General features: G+C 40.6%; 3 protein-coding genes across 5 annotated transcripts; 2 read left to right on the forward strand and 1 right to left on the reverse strand.

Moving 5' to 3' along the window:
- Window positions 1-103: 103 nt before the first annotated feature.
- Window positions 104-4,195, forward strand: tmem169b (transmembrane protein 169b). 2 transcript variants are annotated; one of them, XM_044019159.1, is made up of 3 exons: window positions 104-254; window positions 832-1,253; window positions 1,880-4,195. In XM_044019159.1, the coding sequence occupies exons 2-3, from the start codon at window positions 980-982 to the stop codon at window positions 2,512-2,514; spliced, it is 909 nt and encodes a 302-aa protein (XP_043875094.1). In that variant the 5' UTR covers window positions 104-254; window positions 832-979; the 3' UTR covers window positions 2,515-4,195. The 2 variants fall into 2 exon arrangements, with proteins under 2 accessions (XP_043875094.1, XP_043875095.1); XM_044019160.1 differs by lacking the exon at window positions 104-254 and having other exon boundaries at window positions 273-1,253.
- A 547-nt stretch (window positions 4,196-4,742) lies between these two features.
- xrcc5 (X-ray repair complementing defective repair in Chinese hamster cells 5) lies at window positions 4,743-15,329 on the forward strand. Of its 2 annotated transcripts, none has more exons than XM_044019158.1 (21): window positions 4,743-4,974; window positions 8,383-8,496; window positions 8,572-8,755; window positions 9,396-9,444; window positions 9,530-9,652; window positions 9,880-10,059; window positions 10,167-10,281; window positions 10,481-10,619; window positions 10,695-10,807; window positions 10,941-11,003; window positions 11,099-11,236; window positions 11,327-11,417; window positions 12,279-12,409; window positions 12,550-12,746; window positions 13,329-13,425; window positions 13,554-13,623; window positions 13,765-13,874; window positions 14,122-14,218; window positions 14,446-14,513; window positions 14,622-14,696; window positions 14,880-15,329. In XM_044019158.1, the coding sequence occupies exons 1-21, from the start codon at window positions 4,960-4,962 to the stop codon at window positions 14,892-14,894; spliced, it is 2,184 nt and encodes a 727-aa protein (XP_043875093.1). In that variant the 5' UTR covers window positions 4,743-4,959; the 3' UTR covers window positions 14,895-15,329. The 2 variants fall into 2 exon arrangements, with proteins under 2 accessions (XP_043875093.1, XP_043875091.1); XM_044019156.1 differs by lacking the exon at window positions 4,743-4,974 and adding an exon at window positions 6,064-6,339.
- Window positions 15,262-26,424, reverse strand: LOC122765083 (collagen alpha-2(VI) chain-like). The gene is made up of 28 exons (XM_044019154.1): window positions 26,266-26,424; window positions 24,363-24,525; window positions 22,751-23,358; window positions 22,648-22,668; window positions 22,487-22,552; window positions 22,329-22,382; window positions 22,194-22,238; window positions 22,084-22,110; window positions 21,960-21,986; window positions 21,791-21,835; window positions 21,633-21,686; window positions 21,353-21,415; window positions 20,663-20,725; window positions 20,515-20,568; window positions 20,377-20,412; window positions 20,225-20,287; window positions 19,730-19,792; window positions 19,420-19,482; window positions 19,274-19,336; window positions 19,143-19,193; window positions 18,965-19,063; window positions 17,982-18,044; window positions 17,854-17,889; window positions 17,721-17,766; window positions 17,486-17,638; window positions 16,294-16,749; window positions 16,178-16,216; window positions 15,262-16,086 (listed from the first exon to the last, which is right to left on the reverse strand). The coding sequence occupies exons 1-28, from the start codon at window positions 26,278-26,280 to the stop codon at window positions 15,485-15,487; spliced, it is 3,138 nt and encodes a 1,045-aa protein (XP_043875089.1). The 5' UTR covers window positions 26,281-26,424; the 3' UTR covers window positions 15,262-15,484.
- Between the last annotated feature and the right edge of the window lie 975 nt (window positions 26,425-27,399).

Consider the following 27,399-nt stretch of genomic DNA (forward strand, 5'->3'; position numbering starts at 1 on the left):
TTATTTCATGATTCCCCCTCTTGAAGGCAGTGGGAGCCTGATGGTGGGGTCAGTCGTGGGATTGGTGCGACAGAGGTTAGAGAGGCGGGTTTAGTGCTATTCTGGAAGTCATTTTGCGTAACGCATCTGTAGCGGCGGAAACACAGCGCTGAGATGCTTGTGCTTCTCCTGCAGTGTGTCAGCTAAATGTACTGATTATTTATGCGCTTTCGCAGCACTAGTTTACTTATCGGCGCACGTCCAGTCTGTTTAAGGTAAGAGAAATGATTTGTTTCAAATATAGTCACCGGACTTATTTGTTCGCCGGATGCCGTCCGCAGACAAAGAGCGGACATGGGTGGGATTTAAATGGGAGGAGATCAGCTGTGAGAAGAATGGGCTGCTTTTTCGATTTCATCCATCTTCTCTTTATATAGTATGCATTATTTCTCTGGATTAATAAAGGCTCGATCCGCCTGTGATCGGAGCAGTGTTTGTGTCATTGTGTGTGCAAAGTGATGGGAGCTCGACGCTTGTCGGTGCTCTGTCATGCAGAAAATAGATAATTAAGGCAACATCCTAGTTTAGAACAAATCCATCACGATTTGTTTGCCATCTGTCTGCAACGATTTGATCTCTGTCTGTTTGATGGGTACTGTGCTGCCATTTGGTCAATAATAATGTGTCACTATGTGGATGCTATTATTCCTCATCACTACAGAATAGATGACTGAGCAAGATGTAGGCCAGGATACAAACGCGCAGGATTATTGTGATTCTAAAAACAAACATGCTTTTAATAGCTCTCCCTCTTTCTCTGTATCTCTGATTCTGTATCACTTTTCATTCCAGCTGGAAGTCTTCATCAGACTGGAATCAACCTCCTGAACACAATGGGTGACATTGTTTGTGCCACTCCAGATGTCACTAGTCTCTAGATGAGGAAAAACGAAGAGTCAAAAACAGCACAAGAGTCAAAAACAGTTTACTGGATCAGGTGATGGCACAGGTAGAGGAATCCCAAACTGAAGGAGAGGGCAGCCCTCAGACGATCTCCCGAAGATCAGACGTGTCAGGGAATCATGTAGATGATGGAGAAGTGGCACCCTCTATAAGGAGGAAGAGGAGGAAGAAGAAAGACTTGCGTCCAGAGTCCATCATTGTCTACCGCTCTGATGTGGAGCGAGGGCCCGGAGAGGACCAAAGCGGCGAGGAGGGAGCAGAGAGGAGCACTGAGGAAGGAGCTAAGTTCCTCTGCACACCCACAAGCGACGGTGAGACAGACAGCTGTCATTTTGTTTTATTTTGACACTCAACATGTCCCATTTCAACAATTCAGTCATGTGTCTTGATTTCTACAAACAAGGAGATGTCATAATGCACTGAAAGGCATATTTCAGGTTTTTTGAAGTATGGTTGTATGAGGTACTGACACATTGTCAGCAGTGACTTTGCTGAGTGCGCCAGTGTATGTAAGAACCAGCCTGAGACATGGGCACTTGCTCTCACTGAAAACATGGCTGCCAACTGGGAAAAAAAGCTCAGAAGTTACCTGGCTGAAGAACAGGGAGTATACAGCAGGAAAATTGACGAAGAAAGCTGCGTTAAGAGATGCCTCATCCAAGCTCAATACATAGACTTTATGCACTTTGTTCTCTATCTTGTAAATAAATAGAGAAATCCAGCACGTTTAACTTTTCACGTTGTTTTGTCTCCAGTTAGACAAAAAGAATGACTTAATCTGTGTTAACTACATCTCTACACTTAAGTACACTACACACTAATACTGGAGTGCTGCAGGTGCACTGTCTCACAGTCACCATGGTCCTGCTGTGGTATAATATTATTTAGAGCATAATTAAGAATAAACAGATGAGTATTTTATATTATCTCTTAACAGGTGGTGGATGGAACCTTCCTCCAGACAGCCGTTATGTGACCTTGACAGGCACCATCACCCGGGGCAAGAAGAAAGGTCAGGTGGTTGACATACATGTCACTCTGACACAGAAGGAACTCAGGGACTTGGCCAGGTCAAAAGAGCGTCTCGATGCAGAGTGTGAAGCAGGAGAAGGCTCTAAACGCACCTGCGGCTTAGGTGTGGGCGAGGGACCCCACATTGTGCTGTGGAGCATCTCCTGTGCCCCTTTGGTTTTTCTCCTCTCCTTCATCACTTCCTTCTACTATGGCACCCTCACCTGGTACAATGTCTTTCTGGTGTACAATGAGGAACGGACGTTCTGGCACAAGATTACAATATGCCCCTTCCTCATCATCTTCTACCCGATGCTCATCATGCCCATGGCGCTGTCTCTTGCTCTGTACTCGGCTGTGGTGCAGGTGTCCTGGGCTTTTAGTGAGTGGTGGCAGGTAGTTCGAGATCTGGAGAAAGGCTTCTGTGGCTGGGCCTGTGGGAAGCTGGGACTGGAGGATTGTTCGCCCTATAGCATAGTGGAGCTGCTCGACTCTGACACTGTTTCTGGGACACTTCAGAGCAAGGCTCCCAGTGAACTCGCTCAGACATCATCAGTGTGAAGCAGGCTGATGCCGAGGGCCAAGGCACATATTGGGCGTTGCTTCAAAGTGCTTTAAATAATTAAACTGAATTTCAACATGCAAGTTTGGTTCAGTAATAGATGCCACACAAGTGCCAGGACATTCCTGTTAATCACAAATAATGATTAAAGACTAAAGGTTAACAGATAGATGAAAATGGTATCTTAAGCTTATGGAAATTTTACTCTAAGCTCCCGCAGAAACAAATTTCTTGTTATAAAAAAAGGAAAATGGGGAAATCATAGAGGAGCTACTCCCTCTGTACTGCCTGAACTGTCCTAAAGAGTTGAACTACTGGGAGGTCTTATTTTCTACTTCCAGGTTGATAAGGTCATCACAGCTCCCCTTAGATGACCAAACAGCCGAGTCAAAACAATTTGTTTATAAATATAAATCATGATTCATACAGTGTTCATAAACTGTCTGTGGATAGTCACGTTCTACTTCATCTGTAAATATCTGTATTTAAATGTATGTAGACACTGTGCACTGACATCAAAAAACATATTAACCAATGTCTTTCATGCAAAGTTATTGCGATCGATTCATGAACTTATGGTTGAATAGCAAATCTGACGAGCCACACAGTTTATTTTCCTATCGTCAACAAAATCCAGGTGTAAAACTTTCTTAATGGGTAATAAACACTGGTGTAGGTCTTCCCTTAATAGCTGGACACGTAAATTATCATGACATGTTTCAAGAGCTCAGTTTCATATTAATAATGTATATTTCGCACTTTAGTGATTTTCTTATTTCAGAAACAGAGCTGTTACTGTATGAAGTGAAGAAACATGTCAGAGGATTGAACTATATATTAGTCTTGATTGTTAGTATCACTCTTTTTTTGTCTTTTTTTGGATTTTGTCTTTTCAGATGTTTGCTGACAATAAGAAAATATATAGAATAGTTCCTATTCTGTATGATATCATGTTTACATGGTTCATCCTCAAGTTCTTTGTGTTTCATCTAAAACAGGGACCAGGAAGTATTCTAACATGTGAGTACTTGTTGGTTTTTGGGCCTTTAGGCTAATTATAAATAAACTGCCATGTCTCCGGTGCTATGTGCTCTGTACTTGATGGAGAACTTAAAATTGAGTGCTTAAGGCACAGAGAATGGGAGGGATGGGGGAAGCCATAGTCAGCACAATCTGACAAGACAAACACTTCTTTCATGAGTTTATCTTTTCTCAAAGTCATCAATCAAAACATATGTTTGTGATATTAAACTATTTGTCTTCACAATTTGGGATCACACAGGTAAACTGAAGTTTTCTGTCTTTTCTACCTGAAAGTTACATTTTTTGTTAATATTTTGAATGTTGCTTTAATTTATTTTAAATATTTAAGTCTAGTTTCGGAAATTCTTGTAGCAAGTAGTTTTATACCCTGGCACTTTGAAATAAAAGCAATGAAAGTGTTATAGACAGTTATTATTGACTGACTGGTAAACACAGCAAATTGAATTAGATGGTTTAAATATGTGTGGATCTGGATGTCAATGGTTTGACCTGGTGGGGTGAAAAATGTACCATTTACTTATTTATAGGTAAAAAAAATTAATCAGTGGTTGTGGTTTGTCTTCCACATTGCATGTCGTGAATCCACATGGTGCAGAGTATGGAATCACACCAATGAAATAAAGTGTTGAACAATTACATTGCAATAATGTGCTTATTTTTTTGTCATGGTGTAAAAGAGCCTCTTGCAGCAAGTCTTAATTTACTGTGGCCGCACAGACTCAGGTCGCAGGTCAGCACATACTGGTGCACACACACAGAAATGTTTAGTGATGTGTACTTTGAGATCTGATAATTGACATCCTGGAATGGCTCCTGAAGAAAATCTATATGCTTCAGTGCAAGCTCAGCAGTGTGGAAAATACAGAATCCAAGAGATGAGCTCTGCCCAGGTCAATGTATACAGTAATCGTATGATTGTTAATATGTAATCTGGTTTTTGGCTCTGTATATTACAGTATAGTATATATTATTCTTGTTATTTTACATTCAGTATTTATTATCATTATTATCATAATTAATATTATTACCTTTTCAATTAATTGGTTTTTAATCCAGAATCACGTTTTTACTTGAAATTAGATTTGACAAATCCAGACTGTCCTCTGTGCACAGTGCCACATGAAACGCTGGGGGGCGTTGGACCTACATCAATGTTGGCAGCTTTTTTAACAGATCACCAAAAAGCGGGGTTGTCGCAAGGAAGCAAATATTAACGTTGTGACAGCTTGACACCTTTCCGCATACACAACACTATTTTGACGCACAAATACAAAGTTCTTTTGAACGACGTAGCGTAAAATTTGCTGAGAGACAACTTGCGGAACAATTCGCGCCGTTCACAGTTCCCCATCGGAGCCATAATAGAGTGACACGGAGCTTTTAGCAGAGGGAAACCGAAAATGGCACGGAACAAAGTAAGTTTGCTGTTTGCAACATTTCTCATTAAATACATGACGTTGTCACGTCACGCAGCGTTATAGGGGTTTATTCTTGTTTGTTTGTGTTTGTTTGGCGGTTTCGCAGGTGCTTTGAATTACAGACGAGTCGGCGGCATGTTGAGACATGTTCACTTGTTCAAACCTGAGGTGTACACTTGAGAATCAAACGCTCTCAGTCTCTCATCGTGTTGAATGTTCACACACATTGTGTTTAGTTTAAACAACACCCGATAATGTAAGAGAGATATTCACTCCAGAACCCAGATACACGTTCGTAATCACGGTGCTTTCTCATAAGAACCATCAATAAATACTCACCTGAATCTGAATATGTCATAACTTAAGCCGTTTTAACATTTTAAATCGATAGACGGGATATTCACTACCGATACCGTGTCATTCTTACTAGCAAGGTCAGCTCTATGTATGTAGTAGCTCTATGTATGCCCTAGACGAGTCTCCTCCGTCTACTGTCACCCAACACTCAAAAGATATTTTTTATGAAAAGTTAACAGTTCGGTAAAGTTGGAAAGATATTGACAGATTCGTAATTTCCGGTTCAATAACGTGTAAACGAAACGTTCTATAATTAAAAGCGTGGTCTCTTCCCTTTCAGAATTGTGTACTCATGAGCTACAGTAACAGTTTCATCCAAGTGACCTGAATTCCGCGCTGGAAGAATAACATGTGTCTCTATGTTCAGCGGCAATAACTTTTGCTACTGTATACGTTGTAGAGTCAACAAAGTCACTCAAAGATGACCCTCCCATGTTCACAATACAACACTTATTTTGGACAAAGATGCTTTTAAACAATTGTGGTGACTTTACAATGTACAGGAGCAAAGTTATTGAATATTATTTGAATTAAAAATTCGCCAAAATTGTTTAAAAGCATTTTTGTCCAAAATAAGAGCTGTATTGTGACCACGGGAAGGTCATCTTTGGCTGTCTTGGTTTTTGTAACACTACAATTAAGAGCAGTGAACTTGATTTGAGTTGAGTTGATTTTTGTCTTTTTAGTGACGCACTTTTCAGACTGTCCCTGGGTATTCGCCTCACACCCTTCTCGCTGCCGCTGCACATAGAGACACATGTTATTCTTCCAGCGCGGAATTCAGGTCACTTAGATGAAAATTTTACTGTCGCTCATCGAGTACACCATTCTGATTGGGAGGAGACCACGCTTATGTTTATAGAAAGTTTCGTTTACACGTTATTGAACCGGATAGTCTGAAGAAATCTGTCAATCTTTCCTACTTGAATCTTTCCAACTTTACCGAACTGGTCGGGCATGCGTCGGACGTTTCCTGTCCATCTTGTTCGGGCCTTGTCCAAGAGGGTATGTATGCTGGTCATTTTTAGCACGAGACAGGAGCTCCATGTCAGAGATGTGATCCTGCCACTGGATTCTCATCAGTCTGCGTGAACATGTTGTGTGAAGGTGGTTAACCGTCCAAGTCTCACAGGCATAGAGGAGAGTGGTGACACGTCTATGTTTGCCTGTCGTGACAATGTGCTGCCCAGGTATATGAACTTGTCTCCCGTGTTCAAGGCTTGGCAATGTACAGTGATACTGGGCTCCTTGTACGGCTTGCCGGGACGCAGTATAGTAATTAATAGTAGTAAATGCTAATACAAATAGTAACTATAGATTAAACACATTACAGATCATGTAAACATATCACTGTCTTGTTTCATTTAGGTATGTTCATTTATTAAGCAAAGTAAGTATAGCGGCCGATCGATATTAAATAATTTCAAAAGCAAGTCGCTGTAGGCTAAACACTGGAGTTTAGTGTTGACGCGCACAAGAACGCATATAATTCTCTGTGGCTCTATCACTCTTTTATTAAACCCGTTGCACATTAAACTCCATACCATTGTCATTATACTCGCGCTGTTAACAAAGACAGAAATAGTACACAGAATACGAAAATACGCATTGATTCGGTCACTGTGCTCGCCCTATGGCATGACTGACAACCAGCAACCGGGGAACATTTAACGTTATTGATTTATATCATTTATTGCCACGTACTCCCCATAGTGACACACCCATGTGCCAATCCCAAGTGCGCACCAATTCCAGCATTAAGTCAACACATAATGAATAAGCAAAACTTACATGTATGGCTCCTACAGTTAGGCACCATATTTTTCTTCTTCTTTCTGGTCTTCCGTTGCTCCTCCAGTGGATGGCGCCCTAAATGACTGTATGCATATATATAGTAGCCTGTGCCTATACCTGGCACTGCTTGCTAGTCAAAATTACAGTTTTAGATATCTGCAAAGTCATTATGACTGGTCAAAATTGAAGTTCAAAATGAATTGCAGAAATTTACATTGTCCTTTTTAGATATCTCCAATTAAGTTCCAGATAGCCATAATTATGTACATAGAATGGCAAAAGTTACATTAGTAAACCCCTGAATTGCAGATATCTGGAGCTGTAGTTTTGACTTGTAAGAACAACGCCACAGATATCTACAACTACAATTCCTACTTGTTGCAATGAAATGGATATCTGTAATAGTAATTACAGTCAAATGTTAAAAAGGCTTGCCATACATTACTGCTTATGTCGTGACCTATACCAATGAGAAATTGTAACACTATCATTGTCAATATCAGTAACACTGTCTAAACAGCACACATCGCTTTATATTACATTTGTGTAATATATATTTTGCACGAATATTAGAATCAACCTAAATTAGTATTGAAAACATAAACAGTTTAAAGAAACTGTTTTTCAACATACACAACGCTAGACAAACTGATTTTGCAAGGTGTTAAACGGACATGTTGTTTTAATACACACAGTTATGTAACATATAAGTAGCTCTAAAATCTAATGTGGGTCTTGCAGCGCTGCAACAGTGATGAATCAAATCGAGTGATTAATCGATCAAGTTAAATTGGTTTAATATTTTTCTTTTAGTACTTTTGATATTTCAGAAACACCCTTTTACACACCTGTTCATCCCTGTTCCATTGTTTTCCGTATATATTATTAGAATATCATTGTACTTTTTTTGTTTTGCATTTGTATATTTTATGTCTCAGTGGTCCCAACCCTGCTGCGGTAACAAGTGAATTACGGGATCAGTAAAATGAAATCCAATCTAAATTGGTGTTGATTGGTGATTAATTTAGTTGACTGTTAATGTCTGGTTAAGTGCTGTAGCCATACAGTGGAATTAACTCCTATTCAAACAGGAAAGTCCTGTGACCTGTGGTGAAAGTTGGTATTGGAACTAAAATTTACAAGACTATAAAATGAACCTTAAATGGCTTTCTTGTATTTGTAACCTCTAATGTGCTGAACCACACAAGATGCATGAGGATAAAAACCTGTTTTATGTCAATTTGTTATTTGTAGTCAGCGCTGGTGCTGTGCATGGATGTGGGCTTCTCCATGTCCAACTCTGCACCGGGTGAGGAGTCGCCCTTTGAACTCGCGAAAAAAGTCATCCAGAAGTTTGTCCAACGTCAGGTACGTTTTACAAAAATGAACACAAAGATCATACATGCTGGACACAAGTCCTTAGCATATTTTTCTGTCTAACAGGTTTTTGCTGAGACGAAGGAAGAACTGGCTCTTGTTCTGTTTGGCACGGATTCCACTAAAAACCCTCTGTCCAAGGACGGCCAGTACCAGAACATCACCATCCATCGCCACCTCATGTTGGCTGATTTTGATTTGTTGGAGGAAATAGAAAATCAAATTCATCCAGAGAGTCAACAGGCAGATTGTATCCATTGAATCTATCAGTTTGTTAATTTCATTATTTATCACCCAATTTCTACTTCTAATTATGGTACCTTTATGTTGTATAGTGTAATATTTGTTAATATGCAAATAATGATAATAATACAGTGATGATACATTTTTACATTTAGTATGATAGAGGCTTCAATCTGTATTGCTCTTCATGCTATCGTACATAATCTCCTAGGCTTGAACATATCTTTGCAACAGAGACGTTTGTTGATGTCTAAATAGGCTGAATAATTGAAATTGGCTTTGTGGATGGAGAGCAAGGATGAATATGAGATTTGACTTCTTCAGCACTTTTACAAAAATAACTTGAGGTAACTTGAGTAATTATGGATATCTCTGGTAAACATTTTGATTGGAAATTCCACTTTCTATCTATTTTTTCCATGGCCTTATCAGTAAATATAAATCAGTTTAGTGACATTGTTATACATAACTATTCGAGTCCTGGATTCTGTTTGGTGGGACAAGATCATGAATGCGTTAGTGAGATGTTTTAGATCCCAAAGTCAAAGTTGGGACTGTGAAATAGCTCGGAGTTCAGTTCAAGGATCAATGGGTATCCTATAGATGATATAGAGAAAAGAGAAGACACCTTAACCGTTGCTCATCAGGGCTGGATGCTCTTGTCGTCTGCATGGATCTCCTTAAAACAGAAACACAGTAAGAAGCTGTTTGTATCTCATCACTAAATTCATTGCACCAAATCAAAATGTCAACTATTGTGACTGTTTGTTTTTTTTGTCAGGGGGAAGAAATACGAACGTCTCAACATCGTCCTCCTGACTGACCTCAACAGCCAGTCCAGTGCAGACCACCTGGATATTATTACTGAAAACCTGAAACAAGCTGGCATCACTTTACAGTTCTTGTAAGGATGAGTGTGAAATTTCAAAACTAACACGTGTTGCTTTATGTGATACACAAATGTTGTAGTGCACACATAAAGTTTTATCTTGTATATCTTTGCCTATCTTTGTCACTGGATAAAATGTGCTTTAATTTTCTATAGGCTATGTTCCTTGCATATGATCACTTTTGATTGATAATTATAGAATTTCTTAAATGTGGATTGACTGTGATCCTTTGAATTGCCAGTTTGCCTTTCCCTGTAAAAGATGATGAGCAGGATGGAGGGGATGGAGATAACGGAGGCCCTAGTCACCCAGGCACAGGGAAAGGTCTGTCACAGCAACAGAAGGAGAGCCTGGATATGATGAAACACATCATGTTATGTCTGGATGAGGAGGACGGACTGGATGAAATTTATACATACAGGTCAGAACACTCTGTTCAGGCTTTTGTTTCATTGTTCTTTCTGCATATAAATGTGAGTAATACTCTTTTTGGATGGTGTCATGTGACTTGGATTTCTCTCACCTTAGGAACGCACTTGAACACCTGCACATGTTCAAGCGTATCGAGAGGAGACCCATGGCCTGGCCCTGCCAGCTTACAATTGGCAGCTCTCTTGCAATCCGTATTGTTGGATACAAAGCAGTAAGTTGATTTTAAGTACAGTAGATGAATATCTTTAACATGTTTGTTATATAGCTTTATTGAATGAGTATTACATTTGGCTAAAAGGCTGCAGTAGAGCTTCCAGAGTGTGGAGTGTTCACCATAAACACATGCACACAGCCTTGTTAGTGAAGCAAAGGTTTTCTCATCCACTAATACTACCTATGGTATTGTACAGGTGACCGAAGAGCACCTGAAGAAGACGTGGATCACAGTTGATGCTCAAACCAACCAGAAAGAAGACGTGAAGAGGGAGACTGTGTATTGTCTGGACGATGACAATGAGACCGAGGTGCAAAAGGATGACATCATTCAAGGTTAGGGGACGCTCACGTTGTGGTACAACTATGCGCTGCGATCGATTCATTCATCGTTCACTTCTTGGTTTGTAGGTTTTCGTTATGGAAGTGACATTGTTCCCTTCTCCAAAGTGGATCAAGAGCAGATGAAGTATAAACACGATGGGAAGTGCTTCGCTGTTCTGGGTTTTGCCAAACAAGAAATGGTATTCACTTTTTTTTCCTGTAACAATGTGATCAAACATGGCATCTAAAAATAATAGGACAAAAATAGGAACAAAAAACCTAACCTTTAAAACCTTTAAACCTTAACTTTACAATGGAAATGTCTGCATGAAGGTACAACGTCATAGGCTGGTTGGACATCAGGTCGTCAAGATGTTTGCTCCCAAGGATGATGAGGTGAGACTGGAGAGAACTGCATATACAGTACATGGAGTGCTAGTGAGTACATGCTGATGATGTCATTCGTGTCGAACTCTACATTGTCCGTACAGCATGCTGGAGTGGCACTGTCGGCCGTCATTCAAGCACTGGACGAACTCCAAATGGTGGCCATCGTGCGTTATGCCTATGACCGGCGCTGCAACCCTCAAGTAGGAGCAGCTTTTCCTTGTATCAAGCAGAACTACGAGGTGAGATTATCAACTCCAAAATGTGCCGTTTACTCACTCAACTTGTTTGAAATGGCATTGCGGTAATGGTCTGTCTGTCACCCTCCATAGTGTCTGATTTACATCCAACTGCCCTTCACAGAAGACCTCAGGCAATTTACCTTTCCTTCTCTTGAGAACAACAAAAAGTTCACTCCATCAGGTACTGTTGTTTTTGTGTTCTGTCTATTCAAATTTGTTACATTTGTAATAATGTTAATGCTTCAAAAGATCTCTCTCTTTCTCAATATGAAGCACCCCTAATGGTACTTTACTCATAACCAGTAGAAGTTTCTTTGCAATTTGGATTTTTTTTTCAGTGTCAGACAGCGGCTGTCACGACCTGCTTATGTAAACGTAACCTTTGTTGCCTCCTACAGGCACAGAAAGTAAAAGCTGCCTCAGAATGATAACATTACTGCACTTCATGCTGACGTTTGCCTGTGGATGGCACACATCAGCATGTCTACCTTGCTTCACTAGTAAACATCAAGAACGGCACAAGTTAATGAGATTTTTCAAATGAAGTTTAAATTTTAATATCACAGGGGAAAAAAGTCCCTCCATTACAAGGATGATTCATGGATTCAAAGTCTTATCTAAAAGTACATTATTGATAGTGTTTTATTTTTTTTCGTATTCTGTGTGGGGTCCAAAAGTCTGACTCGCCTGAATATAAGTGTAGCAGCATTTTATGAACTCGTATACATGTTTTATATGTAAAATGTTGAGTTGAAAAGTAAATTATCATCAGCTGTTACATAAATGTGAAGTAAAAAGTGCATAGCCCCCTGAAAAGTCACTAGATATAAGACACTAGTTCAAGAAAAGTATATATAAGCTCTAGTATAAATGTCAATAAAACTAAATACAAGGTACATCAAAATTGTCCTTCATTACAGATGACCATTGCTCACTTGTGGTGCAAATCTGAATGTAGATGATGTTTTCTGTGTTGTTTGGTAGAGTTTATCTAGTTTCTACTGTGCGAGATGGACCGTTGACTGGTATGTGTTTTTTTTAGACACTCAGCTGTCTGCTGTGGACTCTCTCATTGACTCCATGATGTTAGTGGAGGAAGATGAAAATGGAGAAATTAACGACCTGTTTAAGGTCCACCACATTCCCAACCCTTACTTCCAGAGGCACTACCAGGTAAAAGCAGTGCAGTGTTAGTATTTCAGACATACCACACAGACGACGTAATGCTTCACTGTAGCATCACCACCCAAAAAGCTGATGATTTCCAACCAGTCACCGTCTATCTCACTTCATTTTCCAAACATTTGCATCAGTGTCTGCATCATCGGGCAGTGAACCCCGGCACCCCACTTCCCCCCATGGAGCCGTGGCTGAAGGCAGCTCTCGAGCCACCTGAGGTCATTACTACACGTCGCCAAGCTCCACTAGAGGAGATAAAGAGGAAGTTTCCTCTTACAGAAGTGGAGAAAAAAAAGAAGCCAAAGACGAGTGCTCAGATTTTTGGCAAAGAGTAAGTTTGAGTCACTGTGGTGCTGTGTTTCTGAGGCCCCATTCAGCACTGGTATTAACATCTGTCCTGATTGATTCAATCACAGCGGACAGGGTTGAGTATGACTGTTAACACTTGGAAGTAAAATGTGTCCTGGGTGTATCTCCTATGACCACATGTGATCTGATCACGCTGTATTCAAATACATAGACATAGTTTCTGTTTGTGAGAACAAATTGTGGTTTTAACCAGCCTGCGTGTACCGGTGTGTCTGTTGTCAGTGTTTGTGCGTGTGTTGCATGGGTGTCAACTTATGCTGCTGTAACATGAAATAATATTTCAACCATTGGCAAAGGACCAACACATGCTCAGGAATGCTTCCCCAAACCTCCTCTGGGTGGGATTTGTTTTTTATCACATCTGACCACGTATTGGATCAAGTGCACGCAGACATAGATAGCACTGTTTGCATGCAATTGGATAGGCTGATAGTGCCATGTCTGTAAGGAACCTTAAATCTTACAGAGAAGGCTTTTTGATTGTGGTTTGAGATTTTACTAATAACAAAAACAATATCTCACTGACCCCTTTTGTGATTTACAGCTCTGAGGAGCCGGATAGTAAGAAGGCAAAAGTAGATGAAGAAGAAGAAGAAGAGGAGTTTAATCTGGCCAACATTGCTGAAGGCTCTGTGACTTCGGTAAGAATCGGGGGCGAGAACCACAGAGAATATCAAAACCAAAGAAGTACTTTGGCATTTGTTTGAACTGGCTTGCTGTAAAATTTTCATCTCACTTAAGTACTGAATCATATTAAACACTTAACCAGGTGGGAAGCGTCGATCCACCCCGAGACTTCTGCACTCTCATCAAGCTGAAGAGACTTCCATTTGGAGAAGGTGAGGTCCAGTTTGCCTGTTATGTGGTTTCTGGTATTTTTGTTTTGGGAAATGCAGCTCGTTGACTGTCATGACTCATGTTCAGTTCTTGTAAATGTGTTTCTCTTTGTTGGGTTGTGGTGGCCTCTGTGTCCTTCACAGTCTGTCAGCAACTGACTCACAGGATAGAGCAGTTGCTTAGCAACAAGAACACACAGTACTACATGAAGAGCATCACCTGTATCCAGGCTTTTAGAGAGCAGTCGGTTAAGGTAAATAAACATTCACTATCTTGCATTTGGGAAATTAATGGTGATGTGGGGGGATTCTGATGTTGGAGTCTGTTTTGAAAAACAATATTTAGATGTGCACCGAGCGTCAACTTGAGCAGCTTGTGATAAGACTTGAATTGAGGCCAGTTCTTGTGTGATTAAGTTTATGTGTCTGTCTGCATGTAGATGTGAGCTTTTAGGAGACTTATAAATAGATTTTGATTCTTGCATCTCTTTTGCAATTCAGCTAGGGAATGCTGACCTGTACAACAGCTACCTCCAGTCCTTGAAAAGGAGCATCCCAAGCAGAGGGTTAGAGGTCTTCTGGGACCTGCTTGTTCAAGGTTCAGTATGATAAGCTTCCTCACTTCGTGCTGCAGTATTGTACTCATTTTCTCACAAATTGCTCCTCCCTTGGGAGGAGATGAAATGTTTGCATAGCTTTGTGCAAAAAAATGTGATTACTGCAAAAATGGGAGCTGACTAATGTTTAAAAATGTCCTGTGGCCTGAATTACAAGTGTCCTGAAGTAGTTCTCACTGGATGTAATTCTAAACTTGTTGTTGAACAGATACTATCAGTCTGATCAGCAAGGACGAGGTCGAGGGGAGCACTGTGTCCAAAAACGAGGCTAATCAGGTGACCTAAAAATAACCTACATTAACTACTTAGGAACGAGTGAGTGAATGTTTGTAAATGAAGGTGATCTTGTGACTGTCTGTTACTGACTGAATCATACTTTCTTAGTTTCTGGTTGCTGAGGAGAAGAAAGAGGAGACTGCTGCACCTCCAGCTGAAGATGCAGGAGATGTTGATGACTTGGTTAGTATTCATGTGAACACGTTTTTAATTTTCAAATCATGTCTTCCTCACCCATGTAAAAGCCATTTCCTGTAAATTCCAGTCCAGTATACTGTATGCCTGTGTCTAATAATAAGTCGGGGTCTATGGAGACTTGTGATATAAACTCCCTGATCTTAACTTTTTCCCTCTCTTCCTGTGCAGCTGGACATGATGTAACGGGGGAGGCAATGGGAGAGTCTGCAGTGGACATGGAGAGAGAAATGAGAAGAATGCACTCTTTCAGCCCAACCAGACCAAAACCACTACAGCCGTCCATTGTTTTGCCTCCCACTTGGTTTTAAATTTGAAACTGGTGATATTGGGTGTGCAGTACTGCAGATTAGTACTGTGTAAAAAGGCTTCACATAGAAAACAAGAATGTTTAGGCCTGTGTTATGCGAGAAATGTCAGTCTCATATGTACATTTTATGAATTATATCATTCCATTGTAATACACTGTCATGTTGGATAGAGTCAGTCCTTGCAATGTTGACATTTAACTGCACTTGAAACCTTTTACTTAATAGAAAACAGCACTCTGGCATCCTACAAACTGCAAGTTTATTATCTTTGATCAGTAAAGCTTAACTGTTAACTGTTGAAAAAGTTCAACTTGTGCTACGTATTTGTATAACAAAATACTGAGGATGAATACAGTTGCATTGACATTTGAAAACTGTACAGTGCACAGTGGAATTCCCGTTAAAAAAAATGCAAGATCATCAGCAGTAGCACCATCATGATATTCATGTCCACATGGTCTCACTTTAACATACCCACTGGATAAAGTGGTCGAACAAACCGGACTGGGAAAGATCAGAAAACTCTTTTCCTTTAAAGATGGCGTGCCGGTCACCCATAGCCAACTTCATGAGGACTTCTTGGTCAACGTCACTGCCGGTGGCTAACACGGTAGAGACGACTTGTGCCCCTCGCATTGCACTAACCGCCTCCTCCAGGTTAATGCTGTCAGTGATGCCGTCTGTGATGAAAACAAACGAAATCTCTGCATTGCGTCTCGTCAGGCGAGCATTTCCTTTACCCAGTACATTGTCAATGGCGTGAATGATGGCAGGCCCCACACTCGAGGAAGAATCCATATAAGGCAGGCGTCCAATCCCGTCAGCGATGAGGGCAGGGTCGTGTGTGAGAGGGAAGGCTATGTGGTTCTCGTTCTCCTTGCCGAATTCCATCAGTGCTAAACGAGCCCGCATGCGGTCGCTCTTGGTTCGGGCGAGTCCCAGTTCGTCTGCCACTTTCTGCACAAACTCACGAACAAGACGGAAGTTCTCAGCCCCAAGGCGCTCTGAGCCGTCGAGTAAAAACACCAAATCCACAGGCCGGTTAACGCAACGAGCTACGTCAGGTTCTATGAGATGAGAGAGAAAAAAAACTCACAGAGCTGCAACACATTTAAACTCTGAGCATGCAAGAAGATTCTAGGTATGACTGACACCGACCACTTTTGCAGGGCAAATCAGGGCACACAATGACTGGCTCTGGAAGATGAAACCAAAGGACACACATTAGACAAAAGGTCAGAAGGATTGAAGGAGTGCACTGGTACAGGCTTTACCTGGACAGAGCACAGTCTCCATCGTTTCTATGAAGTCCTCAGCCACCAAATCAATGTAGCTCTTCATCCCAGTGACACGTTCCTTCTTGCCACATGCTATTGACCCCAGGATCTCATCATCCTGCGTCTTCTTAAACATGTCGCCAACTCCAATGGCGTTCACCACCACATTGTCGTCATCACAAAGGTACTGCAGCAGATCCTCGTCGTCGCGCGGGTCAAAGCGACCGTCTGTGATCACCACCACGGAAACTTTGGCTCTGGCTCGCTTGCTGTCTCTGATGAGGGTGTCGTAGGCAAACTTGAGAGCCGATGGCGTGAAGGTGCCCCCAGCGATCCACTGTAGTTTCTTCACCGCCGTTTTAAAAGTGGACATGGAGTTTATGTTGGGGTCATCGAGACGAATGGCCTCAAAGGTCCCGTTGTGACTGAACTGTACAACTCCGACTCTTGTGCCTGAAAGAGCAAATACAATAAGTGATATGCATGAATGAGTTGAAAAGGTCCAGTGTGCAGGGGTTATTGGCAGAAACTGAATATAGTACTCGTAAGTATGTTTGGTCAAGTGTTAAAATGCTTTAAAATAAAAAAACATTTGGTTTTCATAGCTTTAGAATAGGTACGGGCCATGGTTGCCATGGTTGCCATGTTTCTACTGTAGCCTGAATGGACAAACCATCAACAGCATGTGTTTCACGTTTTGAAGTGGAAACTTACTCTTTCTCGCACGAAAAAAGAACAACGTCCTTTCTGGTAAGTAAAGGCTAACATAGTTCCCTGACGCTCTTGGGAAAGTCAGGGTCCTTCATTTCTTACACTCTATATACATTAATACAGAGTAATATTACGACCTGGAAGGCCACATATGTTAAAATGTTTGGTTAGAAATTAATGAAAAATCACTGAAGATACAGTACATTCAAGTATTTACACTTAAATTACGGCACAAAGCTCACAGATGACATTCACAATCTGTGCTATGTTATTTCTCAGTGTTTATGAAAAGTAGTGGGCTAATATGGGGGCCTTTCCAAATAGTTCACTCTTTATTCATTGGTGGATTAAATGACTCAGTCTTTGGAAACCATTAATCTATTATGGCAACCTCTGCTGGTCATTTGATACTACATCTGCAGAAGGATTTACGGGGGATGGCTGTGTTTCTGTGTGCTGTGTTTTTGCTCAGCTGTACCGGTTGGTGAAGCGGGGTCACTGGCCATGGAGCCCAGCCTGTTGATGGTGTTGATAACAAAGTTCTTTTCCAGGGTGAAGTTTGTCAGCCCAACGCTCTCCGAGCTATCAATGACAAACACGACGTCCAGAGCTCCGCAGCGCTTCTCACAGTCTGAGGCAAAGACAAGATAAGGAACTTGTGTTTGATGCATCGACCGCACCGTGTCTGTGTCATGGTGACGGTATTTGCTTACCACAACAACCACACGTCTCCCTAACGTAGGTCATGACATCACAGTCCTGCAATGACATGTATGCAAGTTAGGCGCAACAAGACCATGAAAGTTTACATGATGTAGTATAAACAAGACTGTAATGTTTACTCACAGTAAGCCCAGGATCACCCGCAGGTCCCGGGTCTCCCTGAACTCACACAGAAACAGACGCAGCAATGCAGTTGAATCTCAAAATATGAATGCAAAAAGAATTATTTGAGTGACCGTGTTGTTGCTTACATCAGTTCCAGGTTCTCCTCTCTGTCCACGTTCTCCTGGCTCACCTTGCTCACCTGGTTGTCCCTAAAGGAAAAGCATTCTACACTGTTACTGTTACTAATTGTTCTGTTTTGTTTTTGATAATTGCACTAGATACACTACATACTTGGTCACACACAACACCAGGATGAGGTATAATCTGCCAAATATTAACCTCATGAATGAAATCGGGACATTTGGAGCCAGAAAAAAACCCTTTAGCGTACAAAGTTGGAGCTGTAATCATATTTTGGCAAGTGGAAATGTACATTGTATGTGTTGTAATGGTCCTTTAGGGGTATTTCAACAGGTAAAAAGTACTAGATGAGGTATAATCTGCCAAATATGACTAAATGGCTGATAAAATTAAATCTAGTATCGTCAGAAGCTTTATTCTTAATATAAATTCAAGGTTTGCTCTACAATTCCACCCTGATTACAGAGAGTACTGTGTGTAGTCGAGCATGTTTTCGGTTTCATTAGCTGATACACTGCCTTCTTCAATAGCTGATACAGGACCTAAAAGCCAAAATCCAAAGGCGAAGGCAAGGCCCGTGTTTCTAAGACAAATCTACTCATTAATATCTTTTTTTGGAACTACCCGACTGATGACTGGTTCTGAAAAGATGGGAGATTGCAGTGTGTGACTTCCTGAGAACCGCCTACATTGTTATTGTTGGAATCATGCATTCTGTTTGAGCTTACAAAATTAACCATTCAGTGGCATGAACATCAAAGTCATTTTGCAACTGTAATAGTCGGAAAAATTCAGTCTAACGTCAAATCATGGGGCAATAAAACAGTTATTTGCACGAGAGCTTAACAATTATTTGAAAGATTTGGTTAATCTGCTGTTGAAAAACATTTAGCAGTAGACCGTTTGCACGGGAACTCTGATGCTCCAGAACTACACTGACCTCTATTCTGATCTTGTTTATTTATGACTACACATTGTTCTTTCTTACAGCTTCTCCTGGTTGTCCTTTGTCTCCAGGTTCTCCTTTAGGGCCACATTCACCTCTGCCCCCTCTCGGCCCTCTGCTGCCTGGTTCACCTCTCTCTCCCTGCAGATGAGGTAAGACTCAGATAAAGACATGTAAAGCAGGATCGTAGAAATACCATGAGGTAAACGGAAAACATTACAGTGGGTCCTCTCGATCCAGGATAGCTGAATCCTTCTCTTCCCTGGTCTCCCTTTTAGAGAAAAAAACAAAACAAACATTACAATTTCTTTGCTGAATTTGATCATCTCAAACATCAAACTATTTGCCTACCTTTGGTCCCTGGGATCCAGAGTCCCCCCTTGGTCCAGGATCTCCAGGGTTTCCCCTGGTGCCCTGCGACCAATGAAAGATGTTATGCAGGATATTGTGTGAAGCATCATTTACAACACTAGTAAAGCTGATAAAGAATTACGTACATTTGCACCAGAGGGCCCTGGTTCTCCTGGCTGACCCCTCGGCCCTGGTAGTCCTTGGTCTCCCTAGAAAAGAGAGAGAGAAAAAAAACATTGCTGGACATCATCTTCAACTTATTTATTCTTGTGAATTTGGCAATACATGTTAGCGGATAAATGTTTTTGCATTACAGTTTCTCTGGAAAATGTGTTTTAATGATAACAGACTGTACTCAGAATGAAGTGCATGAGCACATTTGTACTGGAAGCTTTATAAGGGAAGCTGCTGACTCATCTTTAATGCCAAAGTCCACCCACTTCATGATCCCCTCACCTTTGCACCCTTAAATCCTTCTTCCCCTGGACGACCTCTGCCTCCCAGTGGACCGCGGTCTCCCTGGAAAAATAAATGAATGTGTCAGGATTTGCACCACGCCATTATTCTTCAACTAATGTAAACCAAAACACAACAGCAACTGAGAAACTTATCAGAGCAATTTCCTTGGGAATCTGGTCTGGAAATGACCTTGAGCTACATAGAGACACATTTTTGTGCCTTGAAAAACAATATTGATGTCTGTTTGGAGGAGTAACTGAGAGATTTCACTCCTTGTCTCCTTCATGCAGCTTAAATTTCTGGTGAGTTCCTAATGACATTGTTAGTTGGCTGCGAGGCCATCAACACAAGCTCCTTTTACCATGTTCATGATCATTCATTTGACATCCGACTTGCATACATTTATATTTACTATTATATATGTGTAAATAAAATGAATATACATGTATGTTAATGTAGTTCACACACAGCTTTCTCTGACTCTGTACTTACCTTCTCTCCTTTTAGTCCATCGGGTCCTGGTGCTCCCTTTGCTCCAGAGTCTCCTCTCCTTCCCTTCATCACATTTCAGACAAACTTATAACAAACTATGGCAAATAGAGTCAGTAAATAAATGAATGAATGCCTTAAAGTTTTTACTATACCTCTTCGCCTTTAGGTCCAAGTAAGCCTTCAAGTCCCTGTGAAAGTGTTTGTTTTCAGAGTCAGCTTTGCAACAACTTACCACAACATAATAGAAATATTTATAATGATGAAATAAGGAATAAAAATGTCTTCTGTACTGGAGGTCCCTTGTTTCCTGGAGGCCCTGGGATTCCAGGATTTCCTATTTCACCCTAACAAGAAGGGAAAAAAAAATCAGGCTTTCAAAGTAAAACAAACATGAATGTTTTGACCATGTTTTCTGTTGTGATTTAATTTGAAGGTCACCTTTGGTCCTTGATCACCCGCAGGTCCAAGGGGGCCAGACTTCCCAGGTAGGCCAATGTCTCCCTAGATGACAGATTTAAAGACATTAACTTGTACATGTTTGATGGGTAAAAGTAGGAAAATCTCCTTCCTCAGCTGCTGGTTCACAATGTCCTGACTTACTGATCTGAACATAGTTGTTGTCAATGTGATCTCTAACAACTGCGCTTTTCCTGCTAAAAGAAGTCAAAATGGCTGCTGTGCAGAGGTCGCACTCAAGAGACCTTGAAGCAGGCTACAGAAAAACACTTTTCCTGGCACAAAATGTTGCTCAGCTGTTTTCTACAACAGCTGTTTTAATAGCCAGGTTGTAACAGCCAACTCAACACTGGGAACACGTCTTCAAGGTTTTACGATATGGTATCATTCGTTTAAAAAAAATCTTTTTAAAGATTTTAAAATCCTAAACTTTACTTTTCTGACCACAGTGGGAAAACTAATGTTGGTACGTCTTTACTTAATTCTCATGGGAATCTCTTCACTTCATTGTAAATATTTAAGTCTGGACCTGAGTGTTGGACTGACAGACTCACACAACCACATAAACAACATCTGCAGTGTACCAACTCCTGAGCCATTAACATGGTTGATAGAAATGAACTGAATGTTTCCCTTTTGCTTGTTTCCGGGGAGAAGATATTAAACACATACCTTTGCTCCTTGGTCACCAGGTAACCCTGTGTCACCAACTTCTCCTGCATATCCATCAGGTCCCTTTGAGACACAAGAAAACACTTATGCACAATATCAGCAGAGCAGTAAACTAATCTTTTACAACACTGATGCTGAAGGGTTTGTCAAATGGTACGTATTCTTCTTTTAATAAAGATGACCAAATAAGATGAGTATTGATCTTAACAATAACAGAATGTATCACCTTCGTACAAGCACACTGAGACAAACATGAAGAGTAAATGACTACACAACTCACCTTTTCACCCAGATCACCTTTGCAACCAGGAGCTCCGATTCGGCCAATTTTACCCTGAAGATTTCGCACATATATCATATCATATCTTATCATATCATATCATGTCTACATATATATACCAATATCATATGTCTATATACTGCTGTACATTTACTCACCTTTTGGCCGTCAGTTCCATCCCTGCCAGGAACTCCTGCCACACCCTGAGTGTATGGGAGTCAGTGAAGACAGAAAATGACCCACAGTTTCACAGTACTGAGTGTAGAAGTATACACAAAGGGAACCATATATGGAGGCAAACATTAAAACATTAAAATAATCACTTACCGTCGCTCCCCTTGAACCCATTTCACCCTGATGAGATAAAACCGAGCCATTAATCCAAATGAAACATCTTTCAATTTCAACGATGAATGTCACAACAGGAATATATATCAAAATGTGCTCTCACCTTATCACCTTGAGAGCCAACGTCTCCCTGTACAAGAGCAGACATGTTATTGTTAGGAAAAAAAAAAGTGCAAAGTCTACAAAGTGCAAAATTCTTCAACCAGAACAAACCTTTGGACCAGGTTGTCCTATTGGACCTTCAATACCAGGATCACCCTGAAATATAAAAAAATATACAGCTTTAAAGTGATGATAAACTTGCTTAAAACAGAGTCTCTACAGATGTTCAGATAAATGTCCATGTACCTGTCTACCCTTTTCACCTCTTCGCCCAACTTTACCTCTGTCTCCTTTAACACCCTGGAAATAACAAGAAATATTGAAATTTGGAAAAAAACACACTTAACACGTAAATATAAATGTACATGTACATGCACATTTCCATTTCCGGTGTTATTACTCACTTTTGGACCTCGAGACCCTGTCAATCCAGGCATCCCAGGAGTCTCAAAGCATTTATGTTCATAACACTACAGGATAAAGAAGAAAACATTGTATTCAACACATGACAACACTGGGTGTATTTCTCGTTTTTTAAAGCTAGTGTACCCATAATCTTTCCTACCTGCAAATATGCTTGATATTTCTGCAAAGAGAATATAGCAGTGAGTGAAAATGACTGAAAAGTCAAAAAAATAAACAGATAAAGACAAGAAAGAATACATCACCATGGCTTTTATGATACGATCAATGGAGTCTATCTTTATTTTTGGCCGCCCATCAACAATGTCTACAGCTATGTAGTCGTCACGGTAAACTTCAGAGGGAGAGCTGGCTATCTCTCTCATCCCTAAATCGTCGATGTTCCTGGATGCTGCCACTGAGAAAACCTTGATCCCTCCCTCACGAGCCTTCTCTGCCATCGTCTTGATCCCCCCACATGGACTTCCTGTCACATGGCCGTCAGTGATGACCACAGCGAAAAGCACTGCGCTGCTCCCCGAGTAGTGATGAGTCACTTGGTGCGTCATGTTTTTCAGGGCGCAGTCGATGTAGGTGCCTTTCCCTAGGTACGTGATGCCGCCGAGGTTCCTGATGAAGTTCTCCCTGGTGGTGAACTGGCTGAAGACGATCTGCGTCTGGGAGAAATGTAGGCCTCCTATGGACCAGCTGATCTGGATCTGGCCCTTGTACTCCTCATCGGCCAGCTTCTGGGCAAAGATCTTGGTGAACTCTTTGATGTTTTCCACCAGAATCCCAGGCGGGGACTCCTGTAAGGCAATGGTCTCTGAGGTGTCGATGGTGAAGTACAACTTAATGGGACAGTTGACAATCCCTGATGCAGGAGAGAGAAGGCATTTCAGTGCAAGTACCTTAACTCTGTGCAGTATGTATGTATTACATGCAGTCATGGAACACAAGTGCATTTATTCTACGATTAGACATAAAGCTGCAGTCTTTTGTCTTTGCAGTCATACTCCAGCCGCCTTGCTTTACTAGTACAATGTTGCTCTTTCTTGACATGAAATATATCACTTCCTGTGTGCAGCACAGGGAGTCATGTGGCACCGATAGGCTTAATCGACATTTGTTAATAATTAAAAGTTACGCACAATCATTGTAAGAACAAATTTGAGGTGCTTGTACTTAACTTGACTAAAATCTTTATACTTCTACTGCATGTCTTTATTGTAATTTTTATTCTACGACAATTATTCTATAGCTTTATTTACGACATGACTAATATTCTAATTAATGACTATTTTAATGTCTTTCTTTCAGCATAAAAGTCGGGCTTTTCCTGGTTCTAGTGTTCATGAACTTGCCTCTTATCCTTGATAAATGAAAAAATACTATGATGTTTGGAATATTACTAATATTACTGTGAAAAAAAGTGTATTTATAACATATGAACAGTTTATATATTGTGATGCATTTGCAGATTAAACAACTCCATCCTCAACCTGCTATTAAACAATGTGTCACTAACAATCAATATCAATTATCTCAAGGCACTTTACATGGTTTACAAGGTCAAGACCTTACAATTACCTTACAACAGTTTACACAATGAGAAAGCACTTAGTGACAGTGGAGAGAAGAAATCTCTGACAGAACCAGACTCAGAGTGCACGGCCATCTGCCTCCACCAAGGCTAACAAGAACAATGCTGCATAATTAGTACTTTTACTTTAATATTTAGTTCAGTTTGTTGCTTACAGTTGTGCACTTTTTCTCATGAAATATGTTTTAAACGCTGGTTTAAACGCTTAAGTGCATATTGAAACATGATATTATAATCACACTTTCTTTGTGCAGGAAAATCGATGAGGAACTCACTCTCACAACCTGAGGGTCTCGGTGGGGGCTGAGTCGGTCCTGGACTGTCCCCTCTCCCAGGTATTGGCCTGGGCCCACGAGGGCCCACGCCTTGAGAGATAGCAGCTTGGAGAATGCATAGAAAAATGAACCCTGAAATCATCTCCATTTTCCCCAGCAACCCCTAAAAAGACGAGGCAGAGGGGTACAGCATTACGATACCACACACATGCTGAAGGCACACTTTTAACTCTGAAGCTCGCTTTAAATGCAGGAAATAGCTGTCAAACAAGTGAGCCTTCACAGAAGGCGTCTCCGCAGAGTTTAGGAATGTTTATCGTTGTTTTAAACAATGTCAGTGTGTAACCACACACAAGAAAGAAAAAAAAAAGCATTTGAATTGTGGCCAAGATAAAAATGGTGGTTGTTGGATTCCACCTGCTCACTGAAGCTTTAATCCTGGGTTGGGTAACCTCAAAGCACAATAATAAAAAAAAAACAGATTGTGGGCCTGAATGATTTTTCGGGTAAGAAAATAACATCCAAAGAAGACCTGATTCGTTTGGCGGAAACCGACTAGAACAGAGGTGTCGAACTGGCGGCCCGTGGGCCACATGCAGCCCCCCAATCAGTTACACAAGACCCACTCTTAATATCATGTTATAATGAAAAACACTTAAGCTATAAGCTTGTGTAATGTTTTAATTACAGATTTATTTCTGGGGTTTTTATGATAATAGATTTTTTATTTAGCACCATAAATATATTTTTATTGTGAAGTTTATTGTTTCATATCAAAACAAACACTCTAACTTTGAAATGAATTAAATTATGGTGGAATATTGTGTTATAATTTGAGATCATGTTGTCCACCCACTGTTTTTTTCTTTAGACCGGCCCCCTCTTTACCAGACGAGCCCTGGATTAGAACGTTAGATACAGCAAAACCTTTATAGTCATTGTGCAAGACAATTAGTGGCGGATCCTTTGAAAACTAACTAAGCAATCGAAAGATTCTGACACACACAATCCTAAAAAGCATAAGCACAGGAATGTTAAATGCAGGTGAGGAGCACATCGACTAGAAATAGAAAATCTCCTCAAATCCCATCATCAAAAAGCAATACATGAACTAAACACTTCTTAGACTGATGGTTCAGTGAAAACTCTATGACAGCAGAGAACATGAGAACATCAGTTTGTACAAGAGCCCTCAGTGACACTATGTTTGTAAAACTTGTGACTGGGCCCAAAGCCATTAACTTTTATTGCTTTGAACTGATGTATGACCCCTTGTCCCCCTTTGCCTGGGGCCCTCAAAGCCTCTTAAACGCCCCTGCAGTGGTGGACAGTAACAGATGGCAGTTACTGAAGTTTCTACTGTATATGGAGGTACTTGTTCTTTACATGAGTATTTTTATTTCACTTATTCTTTAACATCTGTGTTTTAAAGTCTGTAATGTTTTGCAGTATTTTAGTTTCTGTTGCACAGTTCTTTCTTTTTCATGTAGTGCATGCATATACTGTATATTTACATTTCTTGCTCTTCCTTAAATGTACAAAACAACATTTTAATCATACTATCCTGACAGTATATATGCAGTATATAAAATTTGCACCAGCCATAACTTTAAAATAATATTTATGAACGACACATCAAACATTGTGGTCCAATACTATGACCAAAAAATCCATAAAATTAAACAATGACATTTTTAATCCAAGTTCAGACATTTTATTTTTGCTTATCCCATACAGAGCTATGGATAATTTAACTTGTTGTTATTTACGCGTCAGTTTTACAGTCTTTAGGGGAGAAACGGGCGAGAGAACATGAGATATGTTACAGTAACGCGTGTGAATCACATAAACTTTAAACTGCATTGATAAAAATCCTCTAAAAGTCAAACTAAAGAGCACTCACCGCAGGAAACAGCATGTATATTTCCAAAGCTGCGACTTCAGACTGTCAGGAAATTCAAGTATAATTCCCAGAGTCTGTGAACTAACAGATAATCATCTTAATGTATCCGTATCACAGATGTGAGTCTGGGTCAGCAGCTGGATGACGAGGGGGCCGCCCGTTTTATTCCCAACGGACTCGGTCGCGCGCTCCGTGCGCGTGCACGCGCGGGGAACCTCACATTGGGAGTGTAGAGCGATGTTTATGGTGGTGCTGAGAAAGCAGCTGCACGGAGCAAACACAGCGCCGAAAATACATTTAAAAAAAGGAAAAAGGAATTAAAACGCAGCAGTGACATGAATACTAACAGGGTGCGGGAGTCCATCAGTCTGTCTGTCTGTCTGTCCAGTGTGACAAAGAACACCGTGTCACAGACTCATTGTCTCCAAACAGCAGCAGCTTCACTGCTCCACATCCTTACATGGAGAGAGAGCATGCCGCTCACACTTACTTCTCTTGTTTATGTCTCCACACCGTGCACCGTGAACACATGTCATGTTGGAATTTAACTGCAGCAACTATCCAGAAAAATCTACACAATTACTCCTTCAGTATAGCCTCCAAGATTTCTGTATGTACTGTAATATAATAGCATATGACTTTACATTCACAGTAAATTACTCTCCATCCATTTACAATAGGTTACTGTATCATTTTATTGTGGATTTGTGTCCATTGTAAATCTGTTTACTGTAACCCCAGGTTATAATAGTTTGGGATTTTCCATTAGTTTTTCTATTAGTTAGTGTTAGTGTTAGTGTTAGTGTTAGTTTTTGTGCAAGTGCAAGATTCAAAAAGGTCATAATAAGTGTTCTATTTTAAAAATGTATGAGGACAGATGAACAACCATCCCTGAATCAAATGTAACAGTCTACAAAAAGTACACTGAAATGCAAAATGTGCATAATACTGCTGAGGTTGGATATAGTTAGTGTACAGTTAGGTAAAAAAAAAAAAAATACTGTACTGTGATTCAGCAGCAGTATTTTCAAATAAATGAAACCCCTGACATCACATCATTAAAAATCTTCAATGAGTCCCTCTTTAAATAAGACCAGGCATTTCTAATCTGTTAAGGGGCTCATTTAATACCAG

This window comes from Solea senegalensis, linkage group LG2 (assembly GCF_019176455.1).
Source record: "Solea senegalensis isolate Sse05_10M linkage group LG2, IFAPA_SoseM_1, whole genome shotgun sequence".
In the NCBI taxonomy this organism is placed as follows: Eukaryota; Metazoa; Chordata; class Actinopteri; order Pleuronectiformes; family Soleidae; genus Solea; species Solea senegalensis.

Coding starts and splice junctions, on each gene's coding strand:
- LOC122765083 (XM_044019154.1), bottom strand. Junction 22,111..22,193: donor TAGGACAACCTGGTCCAAAG/GTTTGTTCTGGT, acceptor GCTCTTGTACAG/GGAGACGTTGGCTCTCAAGG. Junction 17,767..17,853: donor CGGGTGATCCTGGGCTTACT/GTGAGTAAACAT, acceptor ATGTCATTGCAG/GACTGTGATGTCATGACCTA.
- tmem169b (XM_044019159.1), top strand. CDS start 980: ATGGCACAGGTAGAGGAATCCCAAACTGAAGGAGAGGGCAGCCCTCAG. Junction 1,254..1,879: donor CTGCACACCCACAAGCGACG/GTGAGACAGACA, acceptor ATCTCTTAACAG/GTGGTGGATGGAACCTTCCT.
- xrcc5 (XM_044019156.1), top strand. CDS start 6,292: ATGCGTCGGACGTTTCCTGTCCATCTTGTTCGGGCCTTGTCCAAGAGG. Junction 13,624..13,764: donor GAGACTTCCATTTGGAGAAG/GTGAGGTCCAGT, acceptor TGTCCTTCACAG/TCTGTCAGCAACTGACTCAC. Junction 13,875..14,121: donor TTAGAGAGCAGTCGGTTAAG/GTAAATAAACAT, acceptor TTTGCAATTCAG/CTAGGGAATGCTGACCTGTA.